This window comes from Melospiza melodia, chromosome 9, assembly GCF_035770615.1.
Source record: "Melospiza melodia melodia isolate bMelMel2 chromosome 9, bMelMel2.pri, whole genome shotgun sequence".
Classification (NCBI taxonomy): Eukaryota; Metazoa; Chordata; class Aves; order Passeriformes; family Passerellidae; genus Melospiza; species Melospiza melodia.
In genome coordinates, this window is record NC_086202.1 from 25,002,530 (window position 1) to 25,029,774 (window position 27,245).

The 27,245-nt window shown below is 39.5% G+C and overlaps 2 protein-coding genes across 2 annotated transcripts in view; one reads left to right on the forward strand and one right to left on the reverse strand.

The window, feature by feature from the left end:
• The window catches only part of TSPAN14 (tetraspanin 14), a 32,081-nt gene extending 17,282 nt beyond the window's left edge, over window positions 1–14,799 (forward strand). The window contains exons 3-9 of the mRNA XM_063163924.1: window positions 3,462–3,512; window positions 7,260–7,406; window positions 8,214–8,384; window positions 8,952–9,077; window positions 10,290–10,334; window positions 10,852–10,971; window positions 11,182–14,799. Coding sequence (XP_063019994.1) covers window positions 3,462–3,512; window positions 7,260–7,406; window positions 8,214–8,384; window positions 8,952–9,077; window positions 10,290–10,334; window positions 10,852–10,971; window positions 11,182–11,253 — 732 coding nt within the window. The 3' untranslated portion in view covers window positions 11,254–14,799. The remainder of the gene's footprint in view (window positions 1–3,461; window positions 3,513–7,259; window positions 7,407–8,213; window positions 8,385–8,951; window positions 9,078–10,289; window positions 10,335–10,851; window positions 10,972–11,181) is intronic.
• Window positions 14,261–27,245, reverse strand: part of LOC134422108 (rap1 GTPase-GDP dissociation stimulator 1-like) — a 32,843-nt gene continuing 19,858 nt past the window's right edge. The window contains 6 exon segments of the mRNA XM_063163925.1: window positions 14,261–16,638; window positions 17,841–17,969; window positions 18,967–19,093; window positions 19,973–20,112; window positions 23,152–23,277; window positions 25,985–26,119. Of these exon segments, the coding sequence (XP_063019995.1) occupies window positions 16,505–16,638; window positions 17,841–17,969; window positions 18,967–19,093; window positions 19,973–20,112; window positions 23,152–23,277; window positions 25,985–26,119 (791 nt within the window). The 3' untranslated portion in view covers window positions 14,261–16,504.

The window sequence follows — 27,245 nt, forward strand, 5'->3', positions numbered from 1 at the left end:
TGTCAAATCACTTCATTTGTCATGGTGCAATTTAAAGATTGCAACAATGCCAAATGAGGAGCTTGGTTTTGGCACCTTTCTGTTCTGAGTCGTTCTGCAATTGAGTGAGCTCTTCTGTGAGAGCTCTGGTGCTTGCTGCTTTGCCTCCAGTGGAAAGGGTGTTTTTTGGGGTAGATTTGCACCTCACTGGGCCATGGCTGGTTCAGTGAAGTGAAGGATTGCACGTGTGCTCTGCCAAAGCCTTTTATGTTGTATATGAGCTCACTGTCTCTCACATGAATTGAGAGAGAAGGGTAAAATAGCTTTTAGCTCCCATCACCTGGGTTTATCTTCTAAAGGTCAGTAGCTGTTTGTGACTCTTAAGTGTTATTGGAGGCAAAACCAGAACTTGTCACTCATCCTATAGGAGATTTGGCATTTTGCCCTGCACGTGGTGAGGAAGGTCAAAAATTCTCTTCAGGTCTGGAAAAGAATTCTGAGTTTGTCTCTTTGAAAAATAAGAGAAGACCCAGGTTAGCATAAGATTTTCTTGGCTTTTCCAGTGTATGTTGTTTTCCAGGAACTTCTGTAACAGCAATGCTGTGCCAGGAAGAGGAGAGAATGCACCAGCAGGTGGTTTCCTGGCCCTGAGAGGAAGAGTCTCTGAAGAGTAAAGGATAGGAAGGAAGGGCTGCAGGCTGCTGATTGCTCTAGCATGGGTGGAGCTGCAGTGTAAAATAGGATTATCCAGGGAGTGGGAAATGGATTCTCTGTGAGAATGCACAAAAACTGCATGCAATTCCTATTGCTTCTCATCAGACCTAGGGACAGACTGACCCACAATCACTTTGTGTTGCAAGAGCTGCCTACATCTGAGAAACAGATTAGCCTTCTTTGCTCAGTTGGTAGTGTGATTCTGGCAGCACAGTCGTAGGAATCATAGGAATTCAAAGTGTGATTGGGAATGGGTAAATGGGTGATGCTTAAAAGTGATGATTTGGGCACGGTGTCGCTCAGTTGACATCAGTATTGTACATCTGAGCAGTGCCTACAGTTTGATGCAATATGTTTAAAAAGTGGATTTATCAGTTCTAAAGCAGGAAATAAGCAAATGCTGGTAAAGAGTGTTTCAGTTTCTGGGCACAATTGAGCTGCTTTGTGTATGTTTCCATCAAATCTTTCATGGAGTAAATGTCTTGAAGGGCTCTGCAGCGCAGCAGTGAATTGGGAAATCCAGTTTGTTCTTGTTTACATGTTGTTCAGATTCTGGTGAAAGGCAGATTGCAAAATGCTGTGCTTTTTGAAATAGCTGACTAGCCTACTCTCACCCTGGGAACAGTTTTGGTTTTCCTTGCTTCTTCTCAGCTGCCTCTTGTCCCATTCACTCAGCCATTTATCTCAGTGAGCTGGAGGAGGTTAAAACCTGGCCTTTAGTTTAGGCAGGATCAGTTCCCTGCCTGCCTTGCAGCCATCCCTTGGGTGCCCCTGTGCAGGTGTGTTAGAGAGGGGATTTTCCTGTAGAACTCTGGGCATGCTCAATCACACCAGCTCCTGAGCTAGTTTGATCAGCATGGTCTGCTTTTACAGTGGCTTTCAGTGAGATACTTTAAAGTATCTTAGGCATAGTCTTTGAAACAAAAGGATTTATTTTCATTTTTCATTTCACTACTATTTTACATTGTTGCAGATTGCTTGTTTTGGTCATTGCACCTGTCAATGCTGATGGCTTTGTTTCTTGTGCAAGTACCTCATACTTTACTAGATTTCTGCAAAAGTATTTTTTAATGTGTCTGGTTCGGTTGCTTCTAGTGAAATTTTTGAGTTGGTTGTCTTAGCTGAATTAAGTTTAGATTTATCCACATTGTTTTAATGAGATTAAGTTTATTTTTCTTCTGATAAACTCTATTTTACTTGTAGCTAGTTCACACATATGCTTATGGAAATAAATTTGCAAAAGTAGTATATTTTCTTGAAACTGAATGTTTTATAAAAACATGAGAGCGAAGTTCATGTTCAAAGGTGAAAATAATGCATGCTAGTGAAAAATCTACTTAATCAAAAATTCGTTAAAATTTAATTAAGAAGGTAATTATAAGAAGGCAGACAGTCTGAAGAGGTCACCCTATTTATAAATTCAATAGCACAATATTAGTATTCTAGTACCCTTAATTTGTATACAGAGAGTGGAATATGTTCTTCCCAGTAATTTTTTTCCACCTTGTTTTCTGTAGAAAAAATTTCCAAAGATCCAGCTGTCTGTATAATTTACCTTGATTACTGCAAATTATACCAGCTGTCTTCATCTGTCTCCCTGCATTCCTGGAGCATTTGGAGTGAAAAGGATGAAGGATGCATCAATTACATGCACGGTGCAACTTAATGACATATAAGTTTGATTACTGACTATTTCCCCTCCTTTTTTTTTGATCTGAACATCACTGGGTTAAGATCTAGGGTTGATCTGGGTCAATATTCTGTTTATATTGATGTGGTTTTTGATAGTATTTTTCAAGTTATGTTTTGATCCAAATGATCACTTTAGATGTTCTTAGCTGATTCAGAGTCCAAGGTGAGTACTCATTGTGCTATTGCTTCTGGCAATTAATTTAGTACTGCTTTGTTCAGTTCTAGCTCCATGTGTCAGTGGTGGTTTTGGTTGCTTAATCCAGATTATGGCATATAATAATTCCTGCATAGACAGGAAAATTATAAGAGGTCATTTTAGTTTGATTGTTGAAATTGGGTATTAAAAACAAGTTGCCTGAGCATTGAAGAAAGGGAATAAAATATTAGAACAAGTAACTCTTGCTTCTTTTGAGTGACTGTAATTCAACAGTATTAATTATACAAGCATATGAATTAGTGGTGGGTTTATTGTTAGATTTGGTGTTTATGGAAGGTAATAAAATGGACCATGAATCCAGCTTGATTCACATGGGCTTAAACAAAGTAAGGGTTCAGAAGACAACCTGTGTCCAATCAGAGGAGAGGCTAATATAGAGAGCCTTGGCACTGAAGTCACAAGGAGCAGGCAAAGCTACTGTCATGGCCATAATATTGGTGACTATTAAGTGACTAAATAGGGAACAACCTCAAAATGCATTAAATATTCTGACATCTTCATTAGTGGGCAGGCAGACACTTTATAGCAGGTCCTTGGGATAAGGGTTACTCCCATTTGCATGCTGCTCTGTGGGGCTGTCTGTTAACTGTCTCTTCTTCTTGAGTAATGTGCTTCTCCAGTAATCATGAAGAATCAAATTAAAATACTTTTAAAAAAGTAATTTATAAAATGTATAAATGTTGTGGAATAAATGCCCTTCAAATATTTTTATAAGAGATGGACTCATAGGGAGTGAGATCCCATTACTGTTGTCTCAAATTAGAGGCAGTATTTGTTATATTTGAGCAGTAGTGCTACTAGCTAAGTTTTTTTGATAATGTCGTTGATTATTACATCTAATTTTTGTTTTTAATTTTAGCTAGCTGGAGTGGCCTTCCTTGCAGCTGGTCTGTGGGCATGGAGTGAAAAGGTAAGGATAAGAGATGACTGGTCTTATTTCAGTGGCTGCCTCCTCCTGCTCCAGTAAAACTACTTCCTCAGGAAGCAGCAGAAGTTAAATGTAGCACAACTCAGGAGCATGTTCAAATAATCTAAACTGAGTTTAGTTGGAATTTACTTCTTGTCCTTGATCAGGATTTAAGCTGTGACCCTTGTCATTCAGAGCTTTCTTATGAACTTGTAAGAGCAGGATGCTGGGGAGAATTTAGCCTTTATGAACAGGTTCTCTTTCAAAAGCATGTTTTCTAAAATCTGTATTTCTCCACTCACCTCCTTTCATTACAAACAAATATTTGTGAGGGGTATGAGCTGTCCTTATATGTTAAAAAACACCACTAAATCTAAATGTGTATCTTTGAAATACTTGAGAAAGATGCTCCCTATCTGTTGGCCATCTTTTGTCCACTTTATTCCCCAAGGAGTGCTTAAGTGATTGTTTCCCTGTAGAGGAACAACGCTGGGGAACATGATGTAGCTGAATAACTCTTATTTTTAGTAAAGGTTTCTTGTAGCTAAGAGACTTCCTCAGCTGAAGGAAGTTAAACACATGTGTAACACATGTTACACACATTAGTTCTCCTGTTGCAAGAGAACAGAATGATACAGGTATGGCAATGAATGGTTCCCCCACTGAATGGCTGTAAAAGTATGAGTTAATGAATCCAAGCACTAAGAGAAAGTGACCATTTCCAGATTCACTGATCTGCATCTCAGGCAGGAGTGGAAGGCAGGTGCCCTCCCTGTTCAGTTGTGCCACAAACTAGTAAGACTTCAATTACCATCATATGTTCACTTTTCCTTGATTGAAGTGGTTCCAAACAGCAGCTGTCTACATGCAGAGGGGTTCTGAGTCCTCTGCTTTTTGGAAGTGAGTTTTACGGTACTTTTAATTCTGAGGTATTTATTCTCCTCCTCCCTGCTCCCCATGTGCTTGCACACATTCTCATAACTAGATTACTGCTGTCATTGCTATATGAAAACCTATCTTGGCACACAAATTTATTTGCCTCCTATTTTGTTGGTACAAAAGAATTTTGTTTCCAACCCTTTAAGGAGGATGTTAAACTTGCCTTGAATTTATGTTCTGTAATGTTCATTCTTCTATTTTTTTTTTTATACAAGCACATAGGATCTGTGTGGCTGGAGACTAATGTCTCCATTTACCAAATTGACTTTATGGTACACTGAAGGGACTAAAAGGCAAAGGCAGACTCTTTCTGTCTTTCTTTTTTGAACTTTTCCTGAGTTCTTTCTGTTCTCTGTGCTATCTTGCAAATAAATGCTTCAAAGCCTTTCCTGTGCTTTTGAACTTCTGAATGGTTCATGAAATCTGTTGGTTATTTTTATGTCAGTTCTGTGCTGTTTTCAGTCTTTCAGAGCAGTGCCATTCTTCAGCCAATCGTGCCTGTATTTCACAGATAAGCATCTTGGTGAACAATAGATGGGAAGTAAGAGAAAAACTTTGCAGAAACTGAGCTGCAGTGGTAAACCCAAAGATAAACTACAGGTGGTGGAAGAGTTCTGAACATCCTGTCTCTTACCACAACATGAAGTACATTAGGTCCATTTCATTTCTCTGACTTTGTCTCTCTTCTTTGTGCATTAGGAGTACAGATTAATTCCTCAGCAGTCTTGTTCTCTGGGTATAAATCCTGTGCTTCTCTTTTGGCTGGTAATGTGCTGAAATGAGACTGCTGATTTGTGGGAAGTGTTGAAAATACTACGTGGGAGAGTGTTACCATTGTGACTCCTGTTGTTTAAGATCCAGTCTCTCTAACTGGTGTATCTAATTGGCCTATCCTTATGATTTTGTAACTGACTTTGGTTATTCTGAACAGGCACATAAAAGTTAACTTCCATAAAATTTTAAGAGTCAGTATCTGTCAAACAACAGATACTGCAAAAGTCACAAAGAGTGAATTATTGTAAAGTGTTGGTAGAAACAAGATGAATAACACTGAGCCCTCTTATCAGGAAAACAGTTTTTGTTAGAATTTCCAAGACCAAGTTTGGAAGCTGTTAGGTGTAACAGTTTTTAAAAATGAAAGTGTGTGACTGGTAAAACATTATCAACAAACTAGGACCATTTTGTAATAGTCTGTTTCAGCTGTTAGTCACCAGCTGTTGCAAGGCAATTCTGAGTCCTTCAGTTTAATTAATTTTTTTCCTTTTCATCCCATCAGCCAGTTTTGTTATAAACAACTGTGTCTTGCTGTTGCCAAATTAACAGCTCTGACAGAATCTGTTAAGGAACATGCTATGAAAGAAGATGGAGTCTTGTGGAACACTGCAGTACTGTTAATCAATGTCCTCAGCTGATGGAGTTCCTCCAAGGGCACATTTTCTTCTAATGCTGTAGATTTTATTTTGTTAAGTAAGCAGTTGAATAAGAAGTGATAGAGATTTTTCCAAGGTCTTGTCTTGGGATGTATATCCTTTGCACTTTATTCTAGAATGTATACCTGGTAGAAAGATGTTAATTTGCATTTTATTGAAAGAATTCGGCAGCCTATTCCAAGTGTCTCTGGTATTTTTCTCATACACTAAACATGGTTAGCTTGAGAATATACTCTATAAAGAAAAAGAAATAGTGAGCATGTGATGATTTTTTATTTCTTTGTTTCAAAAGTGAAAATATTTACTTACTAAAATGTTCTGTGTATTGTTGATGGTTGTATGATGAACACTCAGACTACTGTAGGGCTGCCTGGGTGTCCCTACAAATCATTCTCATGAAGAGTTTGTCCCTTCTGTCTTCTGCAGGTTCCATCTTATTCTTCCACATACCCTGAGAATCCTGCTATTTCTAATCCTGTGTATTTGATGGAATTTTAATGGTAGCTGTTGTAATAACTTTTTTAAACCTAATCTAGAAAGTAAAAGGAAGGTTTTCACTGTGTTAGCATTGCGTTCACATAGATTTAGCAATATAGCACACAGACTTCATAGCAAAGATTATAGTCAAGATGGGTGGTTTCTGGATAGTTAACAAAAAAGAAAATGTTGCTTCTATGTTAGGCAAATTGCAAATATAGAGAACAGATAACTGCTTTTTGTGTAAGAATATCAGGGGTCAAAGGGGAGCGTTTAGGCTATACTGTTATATTTCTGAAAGAGTTTGGAGTAGCACTAGTAAGACTCTCTGGCACTAGAAGGATTGTAACCAAAAGAGAGGAAAAATATGCTTCCCTTGAAAACAAAAAAAAAGATTTCCCTCTTTCAAATGTTATCCATAAGGTGCTTTGTCCTTAGAATGTCTTTCCCTTTCTCCCACTTAAACATTAGGATTGGAAAAGTTTTCTTCATATATTTTTTAGGCCATGATATTGGAGTGCCCTTGTGATTGATGCATTTCAAGTTGATATAAAACATTAATTCTTTTACCTGGAAACTAAATGAACAGTCAGTGGTAGAATTGAGCTTTTGGCACCATCTTGTGGAATTTTGTTTGGCAAGTAGATGTAGGAGGATGTAGCCCAAGAAACTGACTTACTAAAAGTATTGCTAGCTATAACTTTAATACTTCCTCCACTGGGGTGAAGAGAACTGGTAATGTCAATGGCCATTTCACAACAAGACAGTTTTGTTGGTGTCACTGTTGGAAAGTTCAAGGGTTTGCAACCAGTTCATTGGGAATCATGTGGAAATCATCCAGAAGGAATGCTGAGTGAATGAGATGCTTACAGTGGTCACATTCTGTTCTGGTTTTTTCTTGCAGGGTGTATTGTCTGATCTGACAAAGGTGACTGGTCTTCACGGTCTGGACCCAGTGGTGCTTGTCTTGGTGGTGGGCATAGTGATGTTTACTTTGGGATTTGCTGGTTGTGTGGGAGCACTGAGAGAAAACATCTGCCTGCTGAAGTTTGTAAGTAACATCATTACATGAGGGAATTGTTGTGTGTGTGAAAGCTGCAGATAATGAATAACTGGGAGTAAACACAATTAATGATAGAATTTGGTTTGTGGCAAAATATATGGTAAACTTCCTGCCTTGATAAACCTCTGAGTAATGGCATTGAAAGCAGGGTGGTTCCAGCTTATCTATTCTCCTCTTTGTGGAACATGTTCTTCCCTGCCTTTTTTTAATTTGTTCTGCTCTGCAGTGATGTTATAGTAAGTATATCAATCTGATATTGTGTTGTTATGGAATATGCTTAGTCAGTTAGGAATCACTGAGAGAGTATAATATAATGCAACAAAATCTCTTAAAAACTTTAAAGTTTCTTGTACATGTTGGCAAAACTTTGAGACTTCAGAGAGTGATGTAAAATTTCTTAAACGGTTCTTTTTATACTGAGGCTTCTTCTTTGCTTTAGAGCTGAAAACAGCTAAGCTAGACAAAAAATTGAAAAAAAAAATTATAAAATTAGAAACAATCCAAGAGGTAATCAAGACTTCTTTAGCCCCGTGTTTTACCAATTCTCATTTATTATTGTTTTGGTTGCTCTGAATAATGACTGTCTGATGGTCTTTTTACTGTCAAGTTCAGGTGACAAAAAGAAAAGGATAACTCTGCCTCTTGGGGTTTCTTTACCTTGTATACTCACTGTGCTCAGTGTCTGTACTGGATCAAAATTAGAACCCCCCCAATTCTGTGTCTGTTTCTGGTGGTATAGGGATGCATTCAAAATGAATTAATTATTTTCTAATTTAGGACTTTTGTTTTTTACAGTTCTGTGGAACAATTGTGTTTATATTCCTGTTGGAGCTGGCAGTAGCAGTTATGGCCTTCCTGTTCCAGGACTGGGTGAGGGACAGGGTAAAAGAATTCTTTGAGAATAACATTAAATCCTACCGAGACGACATTGACCTCCAGAACATCATTGATTCACTACAGAGAATCGTAAGTTCATGTCCTGTCACTTCTTTGATGCCTTCTAGGAGAATATAGATTTTAAAGTTTTTCTTTTTTTAAATAGAATTATAATAATTTGTAGCTAATAGTACTGTGTTACAGATGTGCTGGTTTCCTTCCTTCTATATTGAAAGCAGCAGGGAGGGAAGGTACCCTGAGATCCAGGCTTGTTCTGATGTCTGCTGTGGAAGCTCTCTCAGGGATGCATCTGTCTTTCACCTTTGTCACTTGCTCCCCTCCCCTTTCCCTTGCTTCCTAAGAAAAAGCTTTCTCTTAAAAAATTTTGCTATGGAACTGATTGTATGACAATTACATCTAAAGTGATAATTTTTATGATTTTTCTTGACATGCTGACATCTGTTTCCAGGAGCAATATTCCAGATGTATTGCTTTGATTTCACAGAGCTTTGATTTCACGTCTATTCATTTTGCTGTTGTCATTGATTCTGCACTGACTTAGGGATAGTGAAGATTTGTAAGCAAACACTGTTTGGAGGTATTTTAGAGATAATTTATCCACTGAACAAGCTTCTGGAATGTGTTTATCTGCTGCAGAACCATTGCTGTGGTGCCCAAGGTCCAGAAGACTGGGATTTCAACATCTACTTTGACTGCAAGAGTGAAAGCAAAAGTCGTGAGAAGTGCGGAGTTCCTTTTTCCTGTTGTATACCTGATCCTGCTGTAAGTTGTTTCCTGGCTTTGTTGTTGCCCTGAGATTGTCAAGTTATCACAGGAAGTACTTCCTGAATAAGGTGTTGAAGGGCTTTGAGGTGTCCTAAATGACCAAAAATTACTTTTGTGCAGACAGACTTTTTTTTTGTGTTTCTGTTGCATTCTTTTTAGAGTCCAAATGTGGCGACCTGTTAACTGAAAATGTGTTGTCACCAGGAATTCAAGCCGTTTTGGTATGGTTTGGATTTGAAGCACTGGTGGCTGGCTTTTTTTTATTCCCAGTGTGTTGTTTCCTTGGATCCCGGGCCTTTTTCAGGCTTGTAAAGAGCTGAGACCTCTAAGAGTGTGTTTACCCCAAATGGAATTAATGTTTCACCACCCCTTTGCCGGACAGGCAGGAGTAACTCCATTTGCTGCTTTGTCAGTAATTAGTGGAGTACTCATGTATGAAGTTTAAAGCTTCTGAGTCAGTCCTTGGTTTTGGCAAGGCTTAGGTGCTTCTTGGTTAACTTGTTTTACTAAACTTTGTGAAACTTTTAAGCCTTGCAGTAGATGCCAAAATGTGGAGGTAGGGGCTAACTTATAGTGCTCTATGGTATCACTGGGAATACTTGGAGCTTAAAATTCATCCAGCAATCCTTGTGCTGAGAGAGCCATTGCTAAGTTATATTTAATACCAGAAAAGCTTCTGATTGTATTGGAAATCGGCTGAGGAGAGCCTTTGTCAGGGCCATATTCAGATTCCCCAGTAATTATTGTCTAGCTTAGTTTGGAGCAGTACTGTTCAACTGCACATTTCTCTGTTGCTGGTGCTATATTTAAGGAGGCAGAAGGATGCTTAAGTCTGTTTAATATGAGATTCTATTATTATTTCAATAAAACTTACTATCAGTTTTGTAAATGCACATGTCTCATCTGTGTGCTGGCAGTGCAGTTTTCATGTTAAAACGTTGCTAGTTGAATGCTAAGTGATAGAAGCAGCTGAGATTTCTGGTGCAGGATATCATCTGATATCATCATCTGTGGTACACACCTTTGCTTTGTCATTAGTTTTCTTCTGTTCTGCTTGGGCTTTGCTTGTTCTTGCTAAAAATGCTTTTAAAAATGTTTGGCTCTGACAATTGATTTGTTTATGTCTATAAAAGATAGAAAAACTTACTGTGAACAGGAGTGAGCACAAGTAAATTGATTTGTTTATTTGAAATCTCTTTTGCTTTGCAGCAAAAAGTTGTGAATACACAGTGTGGCTATGATATCAGAAAGAAGGTAAGGGATGTGTGTCATGTTCTGTGCCTGCATAGACAAGACTAAAACCGGTGGGATTGCAGATAAATGTGTCAGCTCAAAATTCTAGGAGCTAATACCTGTGCTGCATCATACTACAGGTAGAGCAGGGTAGACATTGTCCTTTGTTTAAAGTAACCTTCTACTGTGGAAGGGGAGAGAAAACAAATTTGGAACAGGTGAGGGGAAGGGGTTTCAAGAAGGGATAGGACTTGGATTTCAAGTGTGCATTTCAATTACCAGTTGTAACAGTCTGAATCTGCTTATCTGTTTTTTGCTAATTTGACCATCTATCGTCTGCTAATTCTGCTGTGTTTCTAACAAGGAAGATGCAAATATCAATGTCTGACATTCCCTGATTCACATGTGTATTTTTGAAGTGTGGTTAAAAACTTTACAGCAAAAGTGACAAAACATTAGCCTAGCTAGATCATGTGATTGATCTTATAGTAAACTTGAGCAGAAAAGTAATGTTCTTATTCTTCCTTTCTACCATTAGAGCAAAAGTCAATGGGATGATCAGATTTTTGTCAAAGGATGTATCCATGCACTTGAAGCTTGGTTACCCCGAAATATCTACATTGTTGCAGGTGTCTTCATAGCTATCTCACTGCTCCAGGTTAGTTGTTATTGTTTTGATTCTTTGGAAAATCATCATGTTTGCAGATAAAGACCTGCAGGATTCAGTTACCTTTATTATCTTTTAGTAATAGCTATGCTTTGATGGATGATCTTGGCTATGAAATATCTGAACCTGCCAACAAACATCTTGCAGAGGTGCATTACAAGTGTTTTATCTCACAAAATGGTGTATTTTTTATCTTTTTAGATTTTTGGGATTTTCCTAGCCAGGACATTGATTTCTGATATTGAAGCTGTAAAGGCAAGTAATGCCTTCTGAATATGAAAGCAGACCCACGTTGCAAGACAGTGTATGTTAAGATGATTGATTGGACACCAAGGCAGAAGAAATGCACAGACCATGAAATACTCCTGTTATTAAAAGCCTTATGTGGATTTTTTTTTTCCTGCTCATGGTTTTTGTTAGAAGCTGTTACAAAAAACAATCACTAAACACCTGCTGTCTACCTTTTTTCTGGCAAGACAACTCAGCGCACCAGCGTTGGTCTCTGAGGAAGAAATGGAATTTCCCAAGACATTGGCAGAGCAGATTTTTAAGACTGTAGGAAGGAGCCATCAAACTGCTGTAAACCCTCTCCTTGAAGGATTGCTAAGGAGATTGTTCTGTCTTCACTCCTGTCTTCTGTCTTAAAATGTAATCTTGTCAAATGCTGATTTCTTCAGAACCTTGCAATCATGTTAATCTCTCCAGTAGACTTATCCAGATGTTTTTGGCAACATACCCAGCAACCATAATTGGAAATTGGGAAAAACAGTCACAAAATGTCTAGATCTTTAGTTGATTTTAGGTTGTGCAAATTCCACGCTATTCTGAAAAATGCAAGCCAGCTCCCAGGATGGGAAAAATCTGACTATCTGTAGCATTAAGTCTTAGAAATCTCCATTTCAGGCAAGAGGGTGTAAACCCTGATGCTGTTTCCTGTCTGAGAAAAATGTAAATATTCTTTATTTATAGAAGAAAAACCTCTTTAAAAATGCTTATCCTTTCAATGATCAGTAATAGCTTTAAAAAGTGCTGCCTGCATACACTTCAGAATACAGCTTGTTTCAGTAGGTAGCAAGCATGCTGTGCTAGCTGTTGATGGCTTTTGTTATTCCTCTAGTTTCCGTCACAACTGCTATGTTGATCTTCACAAGTCTTAAGTGCCACTACCAGGACTGATGAAAGACTTACAAATTCAGTGTTAATCCTTACTGGAATAGGTTTTTAAATAGGGAAGTACAGATTTAGCAAAATATTATAAAGTTGTTGAATTTTAAAGTCTTGTATAAAGCTATTGAGCCATCAGTTCTGCCTGGTTCGTGGTTCAAGTGTGAATCAAAATGCAGTGAAGCAGAATAATTTCTTCAGTCATTTTCTACATGAAGCTGAACTAGTCCTTCTTATGTCAGGGTTTTCATTTTAATCAAGAGAAAAGTAAACTCTTCTTCCAGTCCTCCCTTTGTGGGGGTTGTGGATGGATCTGTAGGTCAGTAGGAGTTCCAGTGTCTTCTGTAAGACTTTGGTGTTGTATCCTTAGCTGTAAGGTGAAAGTCTGTGGCTGAAGTGTTTTTGGAAGTAGCTATCAGTCTTACTGTGGGCCGTATAACTAACATCATTTACTGCTTCCAGTGACACCAGGGTTTTCAGGGAGAGCAGGTTCACTTACAGTGCCTAACACAGTGTAAATTTTAGAAAACTATCTATTTTTATAATGATATTTTACTATATGTAGTGTGCCTGAAGGATTTAATACTTGTCTTTCTAAAGTATATGGCTTTCTTTGGAAGCCAAGCTTTTAAATATATTCTTTTTTCTATTATGCATGTATTAACAAACATTTCACTGGCAAAAGTTGATCAACAGTAAGAATCTTTGTCTGGTGGATTGTCCAGACATCCTTCTAGCTTGTAATCTTGAAGCACTTCAGACGGTGCTCATGTGTACTTCAGCTTTCATAGTTCTTTTTCTGGCCAGTGATTGAGACACAACAGGAAAAGGAAGCTTGTCTAAGCATGGCTGATTTCCTTACAGTAGCAGAGAATAGTCTGCTATTAACTCATCTGAAGACCTGAAAGTAAAATGGCTGGAAGTACACTGTGACTTTTGAAATTTGGTATACAACGAGGAAACAATAGCAGTAGATCACTGAGGGGAGAGCAAGAGGCATTTCTTCTGTAAAGCCATGAATTTGAGGTCTGTGTTACCTGTTAGTTGAATCTGATCCACGAGGAGCAGCCAAAATTGTGTGATTGTACTACGATTTACAACTTGGTAAGCAGCAGAGCAGTGGCCAGCAAACTGTGCTTTAAATTCTGGTGCTTGAAACTTTGTAACACCTCATCAGCCAATTAACTTGGTTAAGGTTGTGTGTGATAATCTGATGTATGTAAAACTGGAGGAGGCAGATTCCTATCTGGAAGTTTTTAGTCATTGAAAACACCAGCTAGGGAGTACATTTCCCTTTGCCAGTTTCTGACACAGCCAGCTCCTAATGCTAGGAAGGAATTCCAGCGATTTGGTAAAAATCCTTCTGGAGTCAAAGATGGCTGTGGAGCTCATGCACTGAAACCAGCTGCTGACAAGAGCCAGCATTACAGATCAGGATTCCAGGGTCTGCAAATCTTGCCAGGTTACCTGAAGACTAATTAATACTTGGGTTTTTTTGAAGCACTGTTTGTATGTAAACCAGAATTTAACTGAAGTATTGTATTTCCACAGTTCATTCTTAATGGCTTTGGCCATATTAACACCAGCTTTTATATCAATGTTTCAGTTATTTGGAACTGAATTTGAGAGAAGTTCAACTTATTTGAGGACCTTTAAATTTATGGAGTGAGTTGCCTTTTTTGCCACTGTGGATAAACTTCTCTGTGCTTATTCAGTATAATTTTTTAAATCCTGGGGCTCTAGGTTATTTTGGCCCTCTGTGTGCTGAAGTACACCCATAGGTGGCTGGTGTAATTTCAGACTTGTAATGGGAACACTTTCTGCTTAGTTTTATTTAGCACCTTCTCTGTGGACCTGCAGTGACTTCATGGCTAAAGATTTAGGTTATGGTCTAAAAAAAGTCTTGTCAGCAAAAGCAGCTGGGTGTGAGCCTGCCTCTGAAGCCTCAAAGGAAAATTAATTCAGTGATCTCAAGGAGAGGTCTGATACATTGTTGATGTTGAGATTTCAGCGGGTGCATTTGGAACAAGTTCACCAACACTACAGTGGAACCAAGGTTTTTCATGAAGATGTCAAAAGAGGCCAGACTTGAAGAACTGGACTAAGAGAAGCAAACTTCAATGTGTTATCTTTTATTTCTCAGAAATGAGCACAACGTATTTCCGTTAAGCAATGTATGTATGTGTCAGTGTGTTTGACAGTGCAGCTGCCTCTGGTGTTATTGATATAACTGCATTTGGACCCAGTTTCCCTGTACATGAAGAGGAGGATGAATATAAGCACTGAAAAAAGTGCAGTGACCAAAGGACCTTGGGTTGCCTTGTGAAAGCCTGAATGTTTCTTCCCAAGAGATCTTTAGCTTTGGTGAGCTCATGCAGTGCCATGTGGACAGACCTTGTGCTCCCAGTCCATGGAGCTGGATGTGGCCATTGATTTAGGTGTAGAACTGCCTTGGGTTTTGTATCCCCATCCCATCCTTCCCTCTTTCTTCCCCTTACTGCCTGTGCATTGTCATGCAGCTTGAACATTGTTCAGCCACTGGGAGGGGAGCTCTTGTCTCCTCTTCTGAGATGGCTTTTCTGAGTGACTTTCAATATATTTTTTTCTCAAGCCTTAAATTTGATTAAATAAAATTCAATATTTTCTACTCCTGGAGTTTGATTCCTGAGATTTGTTGCTTACAGTCACTAATATTTCACTCTTGAAGGTTTAGACTGGCTGCTGAGGCTGCAGTTTGTGGGTAATCCAGAAATGGTGGAAGTCCAGGGGTGCTTATTTTTGTATTTTGCTGAAACTAATTATTTATATTTTTTTCTTTTCAGTTCAAGTTGTTGAATAATAGATGAGACTGATGTTTTTCTCTGCATTTTTAATGGGAAGCCATGAACAAGTGAAGAGCTGCAGAATGGTGTAGAGTTAACTATTCAATCTCTGGACATCAAAAAAAGTTAACAGTGCTGTTTTTCTTTTCTCCTATTATGTGATCAAAACTTGCTTATGTGTTACTCAACAAGTGTCACTTCTCTTGGGTGGTTTTATGAAATTCCCTTTCTCAAGGCCACTCCTGAGAGTGATATTTGGTGATGAGTGTCATGGGCTAAGTAGTGCTACTGGGTTTTGCAAGTGGAAAAGCTTTTTCAGGAACAAAGTTGTTGTGTTTGTTTGCAGACACAAGCCAGTTGTTCTGAAACTGAGAACATGAAGCCTTGTTGACTTCTAAATACAGTCTGCTTTATAATAGGTTTCTGAAGATCAGTACTTGTTTATTTTTTCCCAATAGCTTTTCTGCTGGCTAAAAAAAAAAGTAATTGCTCCCAAGCTTTTCAGTCTCTACCACTTCATTGTTTTGAATTTGATCTTTTAGGTCTGGGCAGCATGACTGCAATGTACCTTCAACTGCTTCAAAAATTTCCCATAAGAACAAGTTGTGGAATAAATCTGTTACCTTCTCATCTAGTGACCTTTTTAATCACAAAAGGATTCCACAGAAATGTTCAGAGACATTTGTTTTACTACATTTCTGTTTTTCCATTATCTAAAGTTAAACCCAGGTTCTCTTATGGGTGGTAGTGGAATGCTGGCTGCCTCTACATCCTCACCCCTGCCCACTTGTAATTTCTGACTGGCTTGTCCAAGCACTGTGTGTTCACTGACTCTGCTTTCTTGTAAACTTTGCTTCTGCAGAGTCTCATCCCAGTAGGTGCAACTCTGAAGTCAGGACAGGACTGTAGCCTGAAGTATTTAGGAATATAACTTGTGACAGCAGCAGGTACAGTTTCAGAGATGGGCTTTACAATTGGAGATTGGAGGGAGAGGTAACTTAAAGACAGTTTTGGTTTTGACATGTCCACCTAACAGTTGGGCTCACAGTGTCATTCACAATGTGCAGATGTTGAATTTGTGCCAGTTATCCCTTTGCATTGTTTAAGCTACAGCTTTAATCTAATACATGTTTTCAGGTTGCATGATAAAAGCTTAAGGCTTTTATATAATTATTTTATAGTCCCATTGATACAAGAAAAATTGCAAGTGTGTATCCTAATCTCACAAGACCAAGCCACTGAAAAATGTATAACAAGTGGTAATTGCCTGATGTCTGTCCTGTTTCTTAACCCCATTTGCTTGACAGGACTTTTTCCTGCTGCTGTGTGTAGTGGCTCAGTGAGGAGCAGCAGTGGTGCAAGTATCAGGCCAAAGAGATGTGCTAATGAGGAGGTTTTTATACACAGCTTTCAAAGCAGGAGCTGCACCTGGGCTTCAGCAGTGCTGGTTCTGCAGCAGCATGACAAATGCAAGGGTTGCAGAGCTGGTGGTGTGTGCCTCAGCAGCAGAGCTGCCCTGCCTTGTGGGAGAAGGGACATCAGTGGGGTGTGTCTCCTCTCAGAACCTGTAATGTAGTGATGGCTCCCTTGACCACGTCTGCATTGCTGTGACTGCAGAGCTGCTCGAGGGTGTCTTTGATCTTGTCCTCTTCTATTTCTTGTCTCAGATCACCTGAATGGGAGATGGAATGATGACTTTTAGTTACCTGCCATGGTGTAGTGGCTCCCAACAATCGTAAGATAAAAGTTTGGAGTACTTGCTGTTTGTAATAAGCTGCTTCAATTAAAACATTTGTTTCAGTAGATACCCTTTCAGCCATTAGAAGTATTGGCCAGATTAAAGTTTTTTCCTTTTACTTGAAATCTAAGAACTAATTAGAATATAAAAGGAGATTTTGAAATTCTAATACAGGACAATTTCTGGCACTTTTTTGCCTGTCTGCTTTTTGCTACCATTCCATATTAGTTAGACTCAGCTCTTAGCCTTACAGTTAGTCTATAAAATGCTAAGTATATACATCTCTAGGAAAAAGTCCTATAGATTGTATCTGTTATGTCAGTACTTCAAAGTAGCACTGAAAGCTGCAAGTTCTTTATCCTTATTCCAATATCTGTATGGCTACAGGGATAAAATAGAGAATACTGCAAATCCAGCTTGTCTATCAATACAGGACTTAAAAGGCAGTTCACCTTGTGATCCATCCTTGCCCAAGTAAAATTGTTATTTTGAATTTGTGTAATTTTTGTGTTAAGATGTGAGAAACTGCTACAAGATTTTTGGATTCTTGGTTTCAAGGTGATTTGTTTTCGTTTAGTGCTACACATCTGGGATAGTCCAATCCTGCTGGAAGCATTTGAAGTTTTCCCTGACCATGGAGTGAAACTGAAATGGTGCCCTTCAGATGCTTTACTCAAAGTCTCTGTGTGAAGGCAGCTTTGCTAAAATGGCTGCTTTATCTCAGCTTCTGGTTTGCTCACAGCACGGGCAGAGCAAATGTCTGCCTGCCTATGAGCATGGTACAGACTCTTTGGACACAGAAATGCTCTGGGTCTGCCAGGTATTTGTGCATGGTGAAGTTGGACAAAGATGCTTTTACTCCAGGACTAGTTTTGCTATTTTGAGACTTGGTTATGCCACTGAGAGGAATGAAGCCTTCCTCTCTGTTTTATTTTATTCAACTAATGGTTTAATCAGCTTTTCGCAGAGAAGGAGACTACTTGACTCTGATTTTTGGTGATCAATACAGAATGAACCTCTAATATCCTTTTCTCATTCACTAGAGCATTGCAGGCAGCATATTTTGGTAACAAAACCTACATGTCTTCTTCACAAATATTCACCCTTCTGTCACAGACAACGTAAAATGAGGTTACCTGAATTAAGAAGTCTGCACAAAAGGCCCATTGAATTGTATTTCACCTCAGGACTTGTGTTGTCATCTCGTAGAAGTTTGTGTAAGCTCTGAACTAGCTGTGATTCTTTAAAAGATTCTTCAAGAGTATCTGAAAAATAAGCAAAGAAATGGTAACCCTGAGCTGTTATCTGAAAAGAAACTATAAAGTGAATATGTTTCCTTTTTTAAAGAAAGTTCTGCACTGGCTTAATTTCAAACTGGCTATACAGGAATGTCTTGAGCATCTCTTCTGCACTGAAGAATTTCTATGCTCCTTTCTGTACAGAATTTCTTTACTGGCCTTATTCTTGAAGACAGGAACAGTCTACTATTGACTGTATATAATTAACCTTGCAGTAAATTAAAACCTGCAATGTTCAGTGCTAGAAAGGTTGCCTAAATGAGTTTGAGAGTTTTAATGATAGACAAGCACTAAAATGGGCTCTTCAGTCTTATGTGTTGGTAAAGAAAATTGCAAATTTTAAGGTTATTTTTCTTTTCAGTTTACCTTTTTAGGTACGTAGGTTTCTGTGGTGTCTCTTTATTGTAATAAATTCAGACCTATTTTCAAGTTATACAGGAAAAGCCTGAAAACATTTGTACCTGACTCTGAAAATTAGCTCAGGAAAAGTCGTTTGAATCTTTACCATTTTTTCACTTGTTTTATTTGCAGCTTCTACAATGCCTTTTTATTTATGCATCTTTGTTCTTTCCTCATGTCTGTTTGAAGATTATTTCTGCTACTTAGTCTTCATTGTCCATTTGAGTATATTATTTGTCCTTCATTTGACCTTTATCATCTTTTTTAATCTCCATCACCTTCACTTTCCCCTTTTTTTCTAGGTTTCTAGCATCATATTATGCTACTCAAATAGTGCCTGTCCACACAGCATGATAATTTGACTCTATCCTTAATGTAAAAAATCCTTCAGGCCATTCCCAAAGCCTATTGATTTTATGATCTGAATGGTGACAACCTTTATTTCATGCTGAAGAGCTAAATCTAGACAAGAAATGTGCTTTTTCGTACATGTTACCTAGAATTAACAGCATGACAGTATTTCTTAATAATTAAGGATCTTGCACAGATTTTAGGGGAAAAATACCTAAATCAATGGCAGATGCTATTGCCAAGGCTTTCAGAGCCTCATTCTGCATGGCAGCTTGTTCACTTGTTGTCATGGAAACCAGATGCTTCACTCCTTGTGCTGCCTGGATGGCTTTGACCACTTCCTGTGAAAGCAAAGGTAAAGCAGATGGAAATCTAATATAGGAATGGAGTAGAATGAAGAGGGAAATGAGATTGCACCCTTCAGCTTCTGAATAGAGGGAAATTCTGTTTGCTGCAGTGCAAACTGACAATATTCAAAGGCTAGGGACAACATTGCTTTTGGCACTGATCATACATGTCTGCTTAGAGCTGGTCTAATATACCTGGAATATCAATACTTAGAATTAACTATAGATGTATATCTGTAAGATAAATATATATTCTGTTTCATTTCAATTTGTCCTTATTCCACTCTTCCATTTCAAGCCATCAAACTAGCAAGGATTAGTTTTGCTTTATCAAAGCCTGTGCAGAGAGTATCTACTTTTTTAGTCACTACCTCATAGTAAAGCATGGCTGGGATGCTTGTGTGTAATAGCACAATTTACAAAAAAGAAGTCTGTTTGAAAATGCCAGCACGTAAAGATCATGCCAGATTCATCCATCACGGATAAATGGGCTCTTTGGATTTTCCTGAGGACTGACATTTAGGACAGCTCTGGGTTACTTTTACCATTTTAATTTGAAATATTGCCATGTATTTATGACCATAGAAAACTTTACCTGCTCATTACCATTTGTCAAGCCTTACTGGAGCAGGGTCAGTGTTGACAAGTGACAGTCAGTGGCCATGGTGCTCATTCTGTGAGGTGTCTGTGCTTATGGAGTGCTTGGGTCTCCCCCTTACTGGTATTGAGGCAGAACGGAGAGGTTCTCACTGTGAACCTTCCTGGCTTTCATTATAGGGCTGCGTGTGCTGTTTAATCCCTAGCTCTGCCTACAAGCTTGAAGAACACTTGAGAAGGGTGAGGTGGAAACGTGTCAGAGCAGGGTTCTGGTACCTGGGATCTGTTGTGGTGCAGGATGGATGCCAGCAGCCGGTTGGCCTCCCCGCAGATGCCGCTGTGGTCGCTGCCGCTGCACCACTGCACCAGCCGGTCGAGCAGCAGCGGGTCCTGCCCCAGGAGCTCAGCTGCATCCGCTGCGGAGAAGAGCATCACCAAGAGGCATTCAAAATCAGAGCCCTCAGTCTGTCTGCCACAGGAATGCCAATGTAGAGTAAGTGGGGCGGTGGACCTGTGCTCAGCAGCCTTCAAGAACTCTAATTGAAGCACTGAGCTGCTTTTAAAAGATCTTGGAAATATTTTCCAAAGGAATCATGCGGGGGAAGGACAAAATAAGCTGTGTCAATAGATCTATCATTTTAAAGGGGCTGCTGAAGTTGGACTTAGAATAAGCGGCTTTCTGTCTTTGAAAACAAATATTCTGTTTTGATACTTCAGGAGGCCCATTCCTTTCCCACCTGGCTTTTGGCACTTGCACTTTGAGCCCTGCACAAATCTGAGGAGCCTGTTCATGCTGTTTCAGTGATAATTCATTACTGTTGGTAGTGTGGGAAGCCAAGGCTTAGTACAGAATGGCAGCATGTCAGTAATTGGATGACCTGAGTCTTAAGAATGTGTGTTGAACCATGTATAAGGCATTATCAGAACTTCCCCTTACTGTGGAAGAGCCTTTTAATTTGCATTTCCCTGCGTTTCAGGAACCCTATCTCAAGACTTGCTAGAAATACTAGTGTCTGTGGTTGACATTTGAAAAAACCTCACTAGATAACTTGTCCTAGGAAGTGGAACTCTAATTATCTGAACATCTGTAACAGAAGGGATAGGTTTGATAGAGGCATCACCCTGCTCCTGTTCCTTTACCTGCCCCTTTCTCCATGCACTGCATTTCTTTTGAGACAGGCTGGTAGAATCAGATGGAGCACGCACCAGAAGGTCAGTGTCAGTAAACCCATGATGGCTCTGGATATTTTCCAGAAGCTGTAAGTCAGCCCATGCTCTGTCTGTTTTGGGGGGAGGGAGATGGGGAAGTACACACACTTGCTTTTTAATTTGTCCAGTATGCTAAGGAACAATCCACATTTCAAAATCCCACAAGGAATGTGGGAGCTGGTAGCCTAGCTGGCATACTTGGTTTTGAGACAAGAGTTACTGGGCATTGCAGAGCCACCTGCATGTTGTCTCCTGTAACACAAGACTCTTGTTTCTAGTCAGATGTTCCTTGTTAGTCTGCAGAGATCACAGTAATCCAGCTTAGTACAGGAAGGTGAAGTAAGAGGCTGGAGGATGGAACCAGTTTAAGACATTTGTGGCAGAGGCAGGTTCTTTACTCAGTTTGACAGGCAATAGAGCTCTTTGAGATAAACTCCAGTTAGTTACTCTTAACAGGAAGACCTTTTAACTTACAATTTATTCAAATTTGTCATTTTATAAGGTTGAACTTTGAGTTGTGCTGAAAGTCCTTTGGCTACTGAAGTGCACAAATTATTCTGCTCCTCTGAAGCCGAATGGTGGAAGAAGCAGGAGTTAACATCTCTTTAGAGTAATGAAGCTGACAGATCTGCCTGCAGTTTTCTGTGGTTAGGAAGAAACCTGCCTCTTCTAGTCTGTAAGCCTCAGCATGCCTGCTGATAGTCAGAGTAATGAATTTATCCTAGATAAGGCAATTAACTAATTTAGTGTGGACTTCTTAGTAGATATGTGTTCATAAGAGTTTCAGGCTGAGTTAATTAAAGGCAATGTTAGCTCATGGGTAAACAGAATAGAAGGTAATTAAAAGTGGGAGAATTTTGTGTTCATAGGTGGGAATGGATAAACATTGAATCTCCTACATATTTTATTCTACTTTGCATTTTGATAATTAATTTGTTTCAGATTCAGAAGTTGTACCTTGTGCCAAATTCTGACTTTGTATTAGGGCTGGTAAATAAAATTTAAAGAGATAATTTAGTGTTTGATAATTTAGATCTATGTTACTGTGATGTCTCAATTTTAAATGTTAAATGCCTTGTCACAATTGAGATATAACTTTGGAGAAATGACCTTACAATGACTTCTTCAAAGCCTCAGAACAAGAAGATGCTAGGTTTCTATGTGTCTTGCAGTGTTCATTTCCTACCACAGTGAAATGTAAGTGAGAGCAGCTTTTCACTGGACTGGAAGTAGTGCAAATTAATAGAAGGACTAAATTGAAATTTTCTATCATTCATGTTAATTTGATAAATGATGCAAATAATTCTCGTATTAAGTGGTGTCTGCAGTAGTGCAATGGAGTGCAGCATGGAATCTAGCATTGTGAGGTTTTATCCTCTTCCTTATAACTAATGAAGTATGTCTGTAATTGTCCTATGTCAGTTATGACTTCCCATCACAAAATGGTCTATTCTAACTATTCTAGTTTTAACTTATGTTATTCCTGCATATCAAGGAATCAGTACTGATTAGTGCTCTAGAGCAGCTGCTCTGGCAATGGGAAAGACCATACCAAACTGCACACTTGTTTTGTGTCACTGTCTGGTAAGAGCTAAGTAAGCCTAAGGATTAATTAAGATATTGAAGTATATCTTAATGTAATTCCAACATTGCATTTTGAGAAATATGCACAATGATGTGCACAGAAAGATTATTGTTAGTTTTGCATAACCCCCTCTGTGTTAAACTGAGTGAAGTACAAGTAGATAATCTAATACATTAACATGAAAATAAATTCAACATTTGAGCCACATGAGCAAGATAAAACTGGCAACATATATAGAAAGACTGGTAGAAATTAATTTCTTCTGCCTTATTCCACTCCAGCTCCCTTTATTCCTTTTGTATTCTCTAGTTCTTTATTGATTTGCTGTCCTGTGATTTGACATTAAAACCTGTCTCTTTTTCATCAGACTCATGCCTTGCTGCTCTATTTCTGGTGAAAAATATCATCTTTTTAGGCCTTTGCCTGTTCTCACTGACTGCTGTAGATTTGTTCCATGTGGTTTATTTCTCAACCACTCTGAGGCTGACTGGGGCAGTCTGGAAAGCATGCAGCCTCTGGCAATAATCTCTGCTGGAAGCTCTGCAGATGGAGTGGAACTGGGTTAGCAGGACACTCAGCCTGCAGTCTGGCACAGCCTGTTTGGCAGGGCAGGGAGGAGGGAGCTTGGGGCTGATGTCAGTGAGCACTGGCAGGTGCCTACCTTGGCCGTCTGCTAGTGTGCGTAGTGTCCCCAGGAGTTTGAACTGCACAGGAGGGCTCTCTGACCTCAGCAGCGCCTCGATCCGCTCGGCAACGCCTTCCTCCAGCATCTGAACCTTGCTGACAACTACAAAATGGGAGAGAGGGGTTCAGTGAGGCTCAGTAATGGCACAAACATCTGAAAATGTAGAGATGACAACTGTTCTGAATTGTGTGCTGTGCTAGGATTCTGGTGAAAAGTCCAACTTGTTAGTGAGCTCAGAAATTAGGTCAGGGCTACCTGATTACTTGGATTTCTCTTTTGGGCTAAAGCTTTCATAGGAACTGCTCTTGGGTAGTTTTGGTCACTTTTGGTCTTAGCCCTGCCTAGAACAAAGTACATAAAGCACAGCATTGTTGTTTCTCTTCCCTTTTCTAGTTGTAATAGATTATCCATCCACTTGTGCATTCGCTGGAGGAAGCCTCTTGTGCTAGCTCACTTTAAGTGAACTGGGGGGCAGAAGTGATTTACTCAGCCACAATTCCTGGAAAATTATTTTCTTTTAGTATTTGAGCTCACTGATGCCCTGTTGTTCATGCCTTTGTTTCTGTGCTTTCCTCTCATTTTTGCGTCTTTGCTCGAGTGCTTGGTGCAGTAAATCCCTTGTAATAACAGAAGCTTGTCTGCAAGGAGTCTTAATACTGCTTAACTGTGCCACCAAAAGCTGCTTCCTTCAGAGCAATTTTTTTTCTATCTTCTGCATATATTTTTGGGGGAGTGGTGAGGAAGATTGGACAGTGAAATGAGGGGATTAACTGTTGTATCCCTCATCCTTTTATTGGGCAAATTGAAAAGCACAGCCTATTAGGTAACTTGCTCTTAATGTTCTTGTTCCTCAGTGGCACAGACTGACTCCTTTTACTAGATCATACTGACTTTTTAATTTTTTATAAGCATCTGCTATCTTTTAAGATCAATGCTTGAATTGAAGAGTTTTCTATGTCTATTTCCAAGTGTTCACCCATATTTAATTCATGTTTATGGATTTGCACTCAGTGTCTTTTGTTTTTCTTTTTCAGGTAGCAGATTATATTGTTGAAAGTGATAGAGTTTGTGTTTCTAGAAGTGTTTTTGTTAAAGAATACCTAGCAGATATTACAGATAAATTACAGATATTTTTATGAATTAATAATGAAAAGTATATTATAGGGAGAGCATTTTATGTGTCCACACACTTGGAAACATCTAAAATGGTTTGTTATAACTTGAACAGAAGAGACAATCAAAATGCTGTATGTTGGTGTAGCCACATTTCTCCTCACAGAGAAAAGCCAGGCAATCTTCCCAAGAATATTTCTGAGATTCACATTCTCTGAACCTCAGGGAAAGGAAAAGCAATGCTTATCTCATTTGCTGTGCCTGTGCTTGTGCAAAAGTAGAATGCAATATGGGGATTGTTTACCCAAAGTGATGTTGTTTTGTTTCCTTTGCCTATCAGGGCCAAGTATGTGTGTGTGTATGTCGGGACTGTTGGCTGACAGTCAATGGGTGCTGTGCAGTGGAGTACAGTTTATTGCTTGGCAGATTCAGTTTAGATATAATATAGAATAATATAGTATAATAAAGTAATTAATTAGCCTTCTGATAAGATGGAGTCAGATGCATCATTCTCTCCCCTTCATTGGGGGGTGAAAAAATCCACTATATACTGGTATTTTACAATTGAGTTGAGCCTTTTAAAATCCAACTTCAAAGAACATTAAGATTTACTGGTTCTGTATAATATGAATATTAGCTTTATAGAAGAGAAACTTAGACATCCCTGCCAGGTGTCTCCACCCCATTCTCTGTACTTTGGGCTGTGAATCCTGTTCTGATTTTATTTTTTTTTTCTTGAGCTGCTATGTGCTATTAATATGAAACTAATGAAACTACTTCAGCAGCAGGTAATGAGATTACACTTTATAATATTTAAACTCTTTATGTAGATGAGGAATTGTGGTAGTGTTCACAGGGGTCCCAGGAAGAGTGAAGAGGTGAGGATCTGACTTTGTGTTTGAGAAGTCTGGTTTAGTATTTTATGATATATATTATGTTAAAACTATACTAAAAGAATAGAAGAAAGGATTTAATCAGAAGACTTGCAAAGAATAGAAGTGGAATGGAATGATAACAAAAGCTTGTGACTCTCACAAAATCTGAGCCAGCTGACTGTGATTGGCCATTAGTTAGAAACAACCCCATGAGACCAATCACAGATGCACCTGTTGCATTCCACAGCAGTAGATAATCATTGTTTACATTTTGTTCCTGTGGCCTCTCAGCTTGTCAGGAGAAAAAATCCTAAGGAAAAGATTTTTCATAAAATGTTTTTATGGCAAGGAATTCCTGGTGAATTATTCCAATATATGTTTCTGCAGGGGAGGGGGGAAGGTCAGTTGTCCCTCAAACCACAAGGGACTGGCCCTGGTGATGGGCCAGGTCTGCAGGGATGCCCTTTGTGTATGAAGGGTGGCAGTGGGGTGAGTCAGGGGTGTCAGCTGGGCACCAGGGATGCCCTGTGTGTGCAGAGGGTGCCAGTGGGGGAGTCAGGGGTGTGCAGCTGGGCAGCAGGGATGCCCTGTGTGTGCAGAGGGTGGCAGTGGGGGAGTCAGGGGTGTCAGCTGTGCACCAGGGATGCCCTGTGTGTGCAGAGGGTGGCAGTGGGGGAGTCAGGGGTGTCAGCTGTGCACCAGGGATGCTCCATGTGTGCAGAGGGTGGCAGTGGGGGAGTCAGGGGTGTCAGCTGGGCACCAGGGATGCCCTGTGTGTGCAGAGGGTGGCAGTGGGGGGGTCAGGGGTGCCAGCTGTGCACCTGGAACAGCGAGGCTCTGCAGGGCGCTGAGCGCAGCCTGTTGGACAGAGGCGTCCCCGCTCCGCACGTGTTTCTCCAGCAGGTCCAGCAGCTGGTGGATCACCCCCAGCTGGAACAGCCGCAGGCAGTTCCCATCTGGAGAGAGGCAGAACCAAGCAGGTGAGAGAAGTAAGAAACACAGTGATGCAAATGCAGAATTCAGGGAGTCTCACCTTGACTATTGTCATGTCTTGCTATGATCAAGACTATGGCTTTTGCATTGTGTTTTGCAACCTTCAGCTCTCTATAGAGAAGTGAACATCAGCTACCTGTAAACTGATGCTGAGACACTCCAGTGGAGAGCTTTTAAGGGACAATCACTGTCATAGGTTCCCCAGTCCCTTTCTTTCCCTCAGTGCTGCTGCATTTCCCATTATACATGTAGTAGAATACCAGTGGCATTTTCCATTTCTCACCAGGACAGTTTTAATGCTCTTTTAATTTTGCTATTCTACTGATTTAAGACACTATTGTGAAACCAGGGATCTTACCCACCAATGGTAAATCTGATTACTAGTTCTGTACTGCTGTTTTCCATGAAATAAATTGTCATTAATGACTCCTTGAAAGAATTAGAGCTAGATTTTTCTTGCCTCTTTTGAGAAACCCATTTTCTGAAATGAGAAATCTATTTGTGGTGCACTCACATGAAGTTCGGAAAATGAGTTGACCTGGAGAGATCTGGTTTATTAAATCCCAGTGAAAGAGCAGATTTGTACATTCCGAAACAACTACCACTTTTGCCCAGCAATGCTCTGCAGTATTTTGTCAGTGCATTTCTGGATCTCTCCTCCTGTCTGAGAACTTGCTCTGTACAGGTGGCAGCTTTGTTTTCAGAAGCTGCTTAACTCACCTTGTTGGGAAATGAGAAGGTTCGGCCAAAGAGCAAAAGGAAGCCCTCTGCGCTGCAGATGACATCCTTTCTGAAGGAAGTTTTTTGAACATGCCATTTGGAAAATAACTTTTTGTATTTTGCTTTATGCAGTTTATGCCTCAAGAGAAGTATATACCTGACATATGTGAACATCTCCTTATTGTGTGCTTTTACCTTGTGAAAGCTGTTTGTTAAAAATGGCAAAACAGTGTGAACACTAAATAGAAAGACATTCACCTGGAATAAAATGTTATCCATGGAACTGTACATGTCTCATGCAAATACATGGTCTGGCCAAAAGTAGCTCTAGTACTTTGCTGCAAGAATAAGCAGATGGGACTCAGTTTC